This window comes from Colossoma macropomum, unplaced genomic scaffold, assembly GCF_904425465.1.
Source record: "Colossoma macropomum unplaced genomic scaffold, Colossoma_macropomum, whole genome shotgun sequence".
NCBI classification, from domain to species: domain Eukaryota; kingdom Metazoa; phylum Chordata; class Actinopteri; order Characiformes; family Serrasalmidae; genus Colossoma; species Colossoma macropomum.
This window is the reverse complement of record NW_023495080.1, coordinates 36,082-46,930: the sequence shown is the minus strand read 5'-3', so window position 1 is coordinate 46,930 and position 10,849 is coordinate 36,082. Positions and strand designations below refer to the sequence as shown.

General features: G+C 39.1%; 1 protein-coding gene across 1 annotated transcript; it reads left to right on the top strand.

The window, feature by feature from the left end:
• Positions 1-3,276: 3,276 nt before the first annotated feature.
• On the top strand, positions 3,277-8,375 carry LOC118800998 (class I histocompatibility antigen, F10 alpha chain-like; the record flags this gene model as incomplete). Its single annotated transcript, XM_036561169.1, has 5 exons — positions 3,277-3,517; positions 5,457-5,741; positions 7,005-7,277; positions 7,463-7,561; positions 8,264-8,375. Coding segments are annotated over 5 exons (912 nt in total), but the record flags the coding sequence as incomplete, so codon positions are not given.
• Between the last annotated feature and the right edge of the window lie 2,474 nt (positions 8,376-10,849).

Here is a 10,849-nt window from a genome sequence, read left to right as displayed (position 1 = left end):
CATATGTTGAAGGCACGGTCCAAACTATCACATTGGTTGTAAGCAATTTTACGATCTTATGTCCAGCACTATAAGGTTATGTAAGCCATAAAACACTTATAAATGCATTTTTAAAGCATTATGTGTTCAGGATTCATAGGGTAGCTAAAATAAATGCATCTGCACCAAAGTCCTGTGTGTGTTTATTCATTTGTTTTTACACATTTGCTGTCATTATGAGAGAATTCATGAAAAAGTGAAATGAAAACTCTCCAAAAGATATCATGACAGCCCTTTTTTAATAAATTGCCACAAGCCCATTTTAGTTTGCATGTGTGTAATTTTCTAGGATGAATTATTATTTGGAGCTGTAAACAATGATGAGCAACTTTTCACATTTAGCTGTGTTCTGTTATGAAAAATAGCCTTACATGAAACGTAGAAACGTTTGTGACATTTCTGATGTTCCCAAGTTTTTATTTTTATTTTATTTTATCTTAAAGAGTTGCTGTTATATTGTGATTTTCAGACTTGTCCTCTAAAAAGTGAACAAAATGAGACAGGATTAATCTGAACCAATTACAGTGGGATGCTAAACAGGCATTATGGGTAAAAGTCTCTTTATTGACAGTGTAGATGCATACAAAGAGTGGACTAATGATCTGGATATGCTACCTGCTTTCATACCCAGATTGTTTCCTAGCTGGTGTGTGGATGAAGTGCCTATTATTTTGATTTTAAAGCCACTGAAATCCAATGTAGAGTTTAAAAATCAATGTTCTGTTTAGACACAGGCAGGTTTAACTTGGATTACTTACTGACATATTTCACTCAGACACTCACATGTTTAACTCAGCTACTGGAATATTTATCTCAGTTACCATCTTATTTCACTTAGTTACTGCCATATTTCCCTCTAGGTAGCCTTTTAGCAAACACTTTAATCTAATGAGTTCAGTCCTTTTAGTTATGGACCCACTTCCCACAGGAACTACATCCAAGGCAGCTTCTCATAATGGGGTCTTCAGGGGTGTCACGGGAATCTGCAGCTGATCCACGAGTTGAGTGTGACTGAAATTTCCCTCAACTATAGAGTCAATCAGGGCTGAAACAACAGAAGAAATTTGCTGACAGTACACAGACACAGGCAAGAGGAAAGACTTCAAAACCAACCCCTTTGTGAGAATATCTATTGTGGAATACTCACCACATCCAGGGCTCGGCGCCTGAGGTCTATGTGGATGGGCCCAACAGTCACATAAAACATGACCAGTACCGCCACTGTACTTGCACAGACCTCCTTTCAAGCGACGAAGCCTCTCCTCAGGTGACAGATGTGACAAATCACACTGCATGGGTTCCTCGTGGTCGTTGGTTTCTCTACACACAGAGACTGGATGTTTTGTACTGATATTCGCTCTTTGGTGTTTGCAGTCATGTGTGAGTTGGTCCAAACCAAAGGCTAGAGTGATGAGTTGATCAAGACTTAACTCATCATCTCTACAAGCTAGTTTGGTGAGAAGTTTAGTTCAGTGCTCGATGAATCATAACCAGCAATGCTGGTTCGTTCTATCCAATACTTGCTACCAGGGTGTGGAATTTTTAAGCAGATTCTGACACTGAACGGTTACCTTGGCAGCGATTATTCAAGAGTTTACCACTGACCTTTCCTTCATGTGGATGATCAAAAACTGTACAGAAATCCTTCAAAAACTGCTCATATGACTGGCTCTGCTCCTCTGGCCAGGTAGCAGTAGCCCAATCCAATGCTTTATCTGCCAGTTGAGAGACTAAGAAAAAAATCTTAGCCTGATCTGAGCTCGAAGGTGAATTGTTAAAAATAATTGAGCTCTGGAGCAGAAAACCAGCAACACTTCTCAGGATTACCATCAAATTTGTCAGGCTTACTAACAGGAAAAGCCAAACTAGGTACTTACTGAGGTGTGAACTGAGGTGTGAACATTTATACACCATTTCTGGTCCTGCTACCACTGCAGCTGCTCTCGCGTTGCCGTCTGCCATTTTTTCGGAATTTTCCAGACTCGAGAAGCTCCTCCCTTTCCATTTCCGTTGGATTATGGGACAATAGTGTCCATCATTACTATACTCAAGAATCGACTGCTTTTAAGTATGCATTGTGGATTTTTCAGTATACTCAACTTTGACACTTGTGACTATACTACATACTCAAACACTAGTATTAGTATTAGTATTAAGTGTGCAATTGGGACGCAGCATTTACTTGTTAGATTTTTATCAATACTCATAGTCAGGAAACAGGTAGGGGTCAAATTTCAGAAAGGGCAAAATAGAAAAGAGGACAAACATAAAGAAGAGATCAAGCAAAAAGTCCAAAAACACGGTCAAAATACACAAGAAGGCAAATTCACAAACGTAAACACTCAGCAGCTCTACTAGGGGAACCAATACCTCACAAAGTCCTAATCTAAAACCCAGGCTTATAAAGTAACTGAGTCTAATCACATGAAAATTTAGACAGGTGAAACAGATCAGTACTCACAGCTTTTTTACCTGCTGAGAAATTCACCCCGTCTTAAATCTGGCTACATTGGTGTTACATCCTTAAAATTACACAGGTAGCAGATATTGATCCCAAAAACAAAGAAAAATAAGCTGGGAAACTCTCACCCTCCTAAAGACCACTCTGTAAAAGAGAGATCTCCTTCACAGTTTGTGATATTCAGGTCAAAGGAACTAAAAGATGATGAACTGACTCTGCCCTTGAAACAGAAGACGTAAATGCGCACATTCCCGAGAGACAGAGGGGCGGAGTCTGGAACAACACCAGGTAATCTCCACACATACAATGTACAACGTTAAACAAAAGAAGAGGAGTTATTAACACAGTGCAGAAGTAAAGAAAGCAGCCATGAAGAGCAGCTTTACTCTCCTCTTTCTCTTCCAGCTCCTTCAGCAAATGCATAGTGAGTCCCATCAAGGTATGCAGCCTTTTACTTTCATTTCTGGAATCTGACAGGCAAACAGTAGAAGATCATATCAGTTACATTGATAGCATATAATAAGGAAACCTAAGGACTTTAGCACTTACTGAATAACACATATGGTCGGGGATTAAGATGGAGATTAAGCCTAAACCTAGATAGAAATATTATCCTGGTGAATCATAATTGACATTACGACTTGATACAAAACTAAAACAAATAAATGAGCAGAAAACAGTCTTATTAAGGCAAATGTTTTGTTTATGTGTGTGTGTGTGTTTTGTGTGTGTGTGTGTGTGTGTGTGTTTCTGCAGACACTGAATATGTAAATATATGTATCCATGGGATTGTCTCTCGTGGTTTTCACCTCCCTGAGTATATAGAGAGGAACACTGTGAATGACATCACTCTCTTCTACTATGACAGTAATATGGACTCTAAAATGCCCCGCCCTGACTGGATCAACAGTACCGCTGGACAATATTACTGGAACCATATGAATCTTGGGACAGAACGCAACAGATTTTTTCTTACCCTGGGATTTGACTCAGCTATTAATCAGTTCAACACCACAGGTAATGTGTTTTTAATCTATTTACACTGTAAATAATAATAAAGGGTCTCATTCACCAATATAAGTTTTTTCTTGAATTTGTTCTTGAAAAACGGACGAAGAAAAAGTCTATGTCAGATTTAATGTTACAAAGTAAGCAAAGATCAGACACTCGCAGATATAAAGAGAAGGTTTAAGTTTACTGCTTGGGACAGTTACAAAGAGCATAGTCAGAACAGGCCATGGTCAGTACCAGAGAGCAGGATAACCAAAACAAGAGGGACATCTAGAGAAAAACCAAAACCAGTCCAGGATCGAAAATCAAGAGAGCAAATAATACACAACAATCCAATCCAAAGGGCAAACATGAAGTGGCAGGTCACAAACACAAAAAACAGGTCATACACAGAAAGGCTTTTCAGACAAAAGACTGCTCAATATGCAACAAAATAGGTCCGCAATACTTCACAAAGAAGCTGAACTGAACTAAAGCCTGGCCTTTTATACTAACTAACTAATTAAATGAAATGACAAACAGGGGTGAAGATTAGAATTCTGGTTATGAGGAGTGCTGGAATGAATGTTCATTGGTAGATGGTGATGGTAGGGAAATCATGTGACCTTCCACTGGCTCATGGGAGTTGGAGTCCTCTAGTCAGTCCATGATCTCAAGTGTCTCTGTAGTAGAAAGGAAGCAGAGTGAGGAGGTGTGACATTCATGATGTGTCCTTAAACCACAGAATTGCTTGCACATTTGTGCTCTTGAGTGTGCATAGATTATGTTCTTACCTAAGAACAAACCCCAAATAAGAAATCATAGCTGAATGTCAAAATCTTTGTGAAAACTGTGTAAGGGGCTTTTAAGAAGAAATTTCTTCTTAAGAACGGTTTGTGAGTGAGACTCAATGTTCCTTTTGCTAAATTTGATACAAGCAAAATTAGTGAAAGTGAAGACTTGGAGATGTTCTTGTTTGATCAATATGGTCACAGCATGTCCAAATGTAAACAATGGTACCGTGACTTCTGTTAAATCATTCTGAAATGTACAAAATGAGCCTTGCTGGAATGCAGTGATCGATGCCTCTCAATTAAGCCTTTCCAGCCCAGTGATACCAAATGGCATTGTGGTTTTCAAAACTGGAGTTCAAAAATTATTAAAAGGTATCTCAAAAAAGATCTACACTGAATTTCTCCTTAGCAATTAAAGAGCAACATTTCAGCAATACAGTTGAGATTCCTTCAACGAGAAATTCTTTCAATGAGACTCCTAACAGCAAGAGACCACCAAAACTGCGCTCATCAGATAAACAGCACTTAAAGCTTTCATCTCTGAGAGAGAGGAGAACATCAAGCTCCACTCTTGATTCAGATCTAAAAAAATCTACAGGAGATTCTGTCCATCCTTCCACTGTGAGTCTGAAAGGATGCGTAGCTGTTAAGAAGCTCTTACTGAGAAAAGAACACAGACAAAAAAGAAAAAATCAAACAAAGAAGCTGCTGGTGTTTTCAGAACAGTGAACTGACCGCCCCAGAGTCCAGACCTCAACATTACTGAATGTGTTTGGGATTGTTTGGATTGTGAGAAGCAGAAAATGTAAACAACTTCTAAGACTGAACTTTGGAGGTGTGAAAAATATCCCTGCAGATTTCTCTGAGAAACTGAAAGTGAGTCTCCTGAAAAGAATAGAAGCTGTAATAAAGGTAAAGAGTGGACACAATAAATGCTGGGGGGAAAATATGATATTATATTTAGTCTTTGAGACTTCAAAAATGAATAATAGTAATACTGTCTGTTCTTAAAGCAGAACTCCCATATGTAGTATTGAACTCAGTGTGGGAAAGTGAATGTACACCATTCTTCGCATTCCAATACAAAGTGGAGACCTGGAATAAAAAGATACATAACATTCAAACAGTGTTCAAACTCAAACTATATTTCTCTCTGTCTGCTCCTGTTTTAGGTTCCTTGTCTGACCAAAACGTGTACCAGGCCAGTGGCTGCTGTTACCTCTATCCAAATGGAACCTACAGGACATCCCTAACTCACACATTCAATGGAAAGGACTTCTTAAGCTTTGATATTGACAGAAAGACGTTCGTTGCTGCTGTTCATCAGGCGGTATATTATAAACGTCTGAGAGACAGAGATGAAGTCGATCTACATGTCTTAACAAATGTCTATAAAACAGTGTGTCTGGATCGAATTAATGTCTTCAAGCATGCTCCTAAAGTTTGTGTCAGAAAAGGTAAGATAATTCTTATGGATGCACGCGATTCCTAAATGTTTAATGCACTTCATTCTAATGTGATTTAGTAGTTACACTAGTATTAGTTTATAGTGTCTTGCACAGATTTGACAATCTGCTTTCCAAGAACCTGGTATGACTGCGTACAATATATGGGCAAAATTATGCGGACACCCCTCCTGTCCACTGAGTTAAGTATTTCAGCCACACCCATTACTAAAATATGCATAAAATCAAGCAAATCACTGTGCAATCACCACAAATTCACCACAAAAACTCACAGAGCGAAGCTGCCAAGTGCTGAAGAGCACAGCGAGTAAAAATCACCTATCCTTTGTTGAATCACTCTCTACAATCTGTATCTGATAGCAACATCAGCGCAATGACTGTGCGTTGGGTGCCTCATGGGTTTCCATGGCCAAGCAGGTGCACACCAGTCTGAGATCACTATGCACAGTGCCAAACATTGACTGGAGTGGTGTAAATCACACTGCCAATAGATTGATTTCTCTGCAGTGATCATACTCAACTATCTGGCAGTCAGCTGGAGGAGGGATAATGATCTGGGGATATCCGATCTGTTTTTTAGAGTTTGGGCTCAGCCCCTTAGATCCAATGAAGGGTAATATAAACACTATAGCACACAAAGACATTTTAGACAATTATCTGCATCCAACTTTTTGGCAACAGTTTGGGGAAGGCCAGGGGCATTGGCTGGGCATGTCAAGATCCAGGGCTCTGCCCAGTTCACTGTAGGATTGTTTTGGGGTTTTCCAAATTATAGGACTGGTCAAAATATATTTGAGGTTATGGCTCCTGAAGCCCAGGCCAGGCAATGTTCCTGGGTTTCACATTGACTGTGCACAAAGCAAGGTCCATAAAGACATGGTTTGACGAGTTTGGTGTGGATAAACACCAGTGGTCTGAACAGAGCCCTGACCTCAACACTGAACACATCCTCACAAATGCTTTTTTTGACTGAATGGGCACAAATTCCCACAGAAACACTCCAAAACCTTGTCGAAAGCCTTCATAGAAGAGTGGATGCTGTTACAACTGCAAAGTGGGTGGGCAACTCTGTATTAATTCAAATGGTTTTAGAATGTGATGTTCAAGAAGCTCATATAGGTGTGATGGTCAGTTGTCCACATACTTTTGGCCTTGTAGTGTATGTTCACAGATATCTAAGCCAATTCCAATTGTAGATTTATTCTTTTGTTTCTTTTTTGTTGGAAGATGAAGTAGTTTTTAATTGTGTTCCAGTTCCAGAAGTCAGGATCTTTGAGAAACAGAAGGCCGGCTCCATCACAGTCACATGTCATGTGATGGGGTTTTACCCCCGGGCGGTTCAGGTGGACTGGTTCGGTCCAGATCTGCAGCCTGTAGATGGAGGGGTCACTGATGTCCTGCCCAATGAGGACAGCACTTACCAGACCAGAAAGAGTGTGACAGTTCCAGAGGAGGATGTAGGAAAACACACCTACAGCTGTGTAGTGCTTCATAGCAGCGTAGCACACAGCATCACCACAGTCTGGGGTAGGATGACTCCTGTGCATCATTTAATCTGTTATTTAATCTATCAGTACTAAAGACTTATTTTATTTGCTCTATCAAACCAACACGTGCCTTAAACTTTCCACTATTTTATTACATTGATCCACGTATTGAACAATAATCTTTAAGTTTAGTGTTGAATAATAATATGAATATCCTTTGTGTAGCTGTGGAGAAACGCAACAGGTTTGCTGTTTGGACTTCTCTGGTCTGCAGTTGCTTGCTGGTTATTGGATTTGGTTTCTGGAGGTGCTGTAGATGTGATGGTGAGTTAATGATCAATGTGTTATCATGAATATCAATACTAGAATTTAGAACAGTGGTTCACAATTCTGGTCCTAGAGCACCACCATCCTGCACATTTTAGAGTTTCCCATGCTCTAATGAACTATTAACAAGCCATTCCTGAGATGGGCTGAGGGTGTTAGAACAGAGATAACACTACAGCATACAGGACAGTGGTACTCCAGGACAATTTTTCTTATTTTATTTACAGTAATAATTTACTATACAATACAATAATAATAATACAATAGCAATGACAATACAGTGCAGATTGACTAAAACTAGACAACAAATGGTGCATTTAAATATAATATGCAATATTTCAAATATTTTGGCAGCAAAAAGAAGTTATTTGAGGATTTTTTTTATCTGCCTTGAGCTGGTCACTTTTGAAATATGAGATATTTGGGATATTTATTTTATTATAATTTTATTCAGTCATTTTAGAATCATCTATATCTCTGTACATCATTCTGGGCATTTGATGGGAGGCTGTGATGTTTCCTCCTCTTCTTTTCCTTACAAATGTGTTCCCATCTTCCTAGCTTACTTAAGAAATCATTTATATGTCTCACTCACAGCTTTCAGATTTTATATATAAGTTCTTAATTAACTGTATTCATCATGTCAGGTTGAATCAAATTCATTATATTTCCTCGTGTTTTGTGCTGTTTATCCTGTAGATGCTGTGAGCTGAACTGACGCTCTTCAGGAACTCTTTACTGCAGTTTGCTCTGGGACAGAACAGTGGAGCTTACAGATCTGCCATCTTTCAGTCTTCTCAAGTCTTTCCTTGCATTCATCCTCTCATCCATTTAGCTTGATGTCTGATACCATTTCTGGATCATAGATACAGCAATATGTAAACAAACTGGACAAATAGGAAGACAAACAACTGTGAACTGATCTTTGTGGAAGGAAGTTCAGTAGTTGTGATGCACAGAGCTGGTCTGTCATTAGACGCATATAGAAAAGCAATGACACATTTCCACCAGAGGGGTCTCCAAATCCTCAAAACACACCAAGTGCAGCTTTAAATACACCCTCAAAGACTCCATAGCTAAATATTAAAAAGTGTGGGCCCTTTTCAGCACATCTAGATAAAATAGAGCCCCGCATTCTGTCAGACACCAATCCAGTGCGAACAAAAGTGACTTTCTACTTTTCTTTATATCTTACTCTGTCTCCTCCTGCCTGCAGGCCCTGATCATCCAGTCAGCCGCTAGTCGGCACTTTACTAGAGGCACAGTGGTAAAAATGAACTAATCTGCCATTGTCTTATGGCTGATCATAATCCTGATGCTCCCCACGTCTAGTTATCTAGTTATGCCCTTCATTTTCTCCTCCAATCACTGCTCAGCAAAGGAGGATGGGTTCCCCTGTTGAGTCCTGGTTCCTCTCAAGGTTTCTTCCTCACGCCAGGGAGTTTTCCTTGCCACTGTCGCCCTCGGCTTGATCATCAGGGGTTCAGACCCAGATGTCTGTCTGAACAGCTCACAACCACGTCACCATCAAGCTATTAAACCAAATCAAAAATTCATCTCCTCCATCTTTCCTCTCATCTTACAGCCTTAATAGCAACACACTGCTTAACCTTGATCACCACATGAAGGGCCAATTTAAGTATGTCCAGCACTATGAGGTTATGTAGGATATAAAACACCTTATAAATGCATTTATAACGCATTATGTGTTCAGGATTCATAGGAGAGCTAAAATAAATGCATCCACAACAAAGTCCTGAGTGTGTTTGCTTTTATTTACATATTCACTCTCATTATGAGAAAATTCATGAAAAATAGAAAAGAACTATCAAAAATCATATGGTGCCATTCCTGTTGTGGTAAATTGCCACAAGCCCCTTTTAGTATGTGTATGTGTAATTTTCTGCTATTGGAGCTGCTAACATGGGAGAGCATCTCATGTATTTTATTTTTAAATTTTCACTTTTAACTGTGTGCTGTGATAAAATATAGCCCTTAAAAATGCAAACATGATTTTATCTGTTCAGTAATAATTTATTGGTTTTATAGAAACTTTCATTGCTACACTGTAAAAGTGATGTTCCCAGATTATTATTTAGGGGGAGATCATTCTGCTATATTAGCTGGGTTAGTTCTTTATTTACCTGCCACAACAACTCACTGACACAATGAGAGCTTAAAGAGTTGCTGGTTGATTGTTATTTTCAGAGTCAACTAGCCAGGGATTATAAACAGGGATTTATGGATAAAAGTATCTTTATTGACAGCGTAGATCCATACAAGAGTGGACTAATGATCTGGATGTGCTACCTGCTCTTTCATACTCAGATTGTTTCCTAGCTGGGGTGTGGATGAAGTGCCTATTATTTTGATTAATATAGAGTTTTAAAGCCACTCAAATCCAATATAGAGTTTGAAAATCAATGTTCTGTTTAGACACAGACAGATTTAACATTGTTAACTCACTGACATATTTCACTCAGCTACTCTCATGTTTAACTCAGCTACTGAAAACATGTCCAGCACCGCCACCATACATGTACAGTACATGTACCTCCTTTCAAACAAAGCTTCTCCTCAGGTGACAGACGTCGAAGGTGAAAGTTGTCAGGTTTAGTAATGGGAAAAGTCAAACTAAGTACTAGAAAGCCTCATGATCCACCATCTGCACTGATGAGGAGGTATTCTGTAACGGGACCGAACCACACAGGTGCTTGAGGTAAAACCAAGAAATGAAGTATGTTCCAACAGGATTTTCTCTCGTGGTTTTCACCTCCCTGAGTATATAGAGAGGAACACTGTGAATGACATCACTCTCTTCTACTATGACAGTAATATGGACTCTAAAATGCCCCGTCCAGACTGGATCAACAGTACCGCTGGACAATATTACTGGAACTATATAAATCTTTGGACAGAACGCAACAGACTTTTTCTTACTCTGGGATTTGACTCAGCTATTAATCAGTTCAACAGGACAGGTAATGTGTTTTTAATCTACTTACATTATCAATAATAATAATGGGTCTCATTCACCAATTTCTTCCTGTTTTTTTTTTTCTTAAATGTGTTTTTGAGAAAGGTAAGAAAAAGTCTATGTCAGATTCATGACAGTCCTAAACCAGAATTGTTCACACGCTTGTGCTCTTGAGTGTGTGTAGATTCTGTTCTTACCTAAGAACAAATCCCAAATAAGAAAATGTTGGTGAATGTCAGAATCTTCATGAAAACTGCCTAAGTGGGTTTTAAGAAGAAATTTCTTCTTAAGAACCGTTTGTGAGTAAA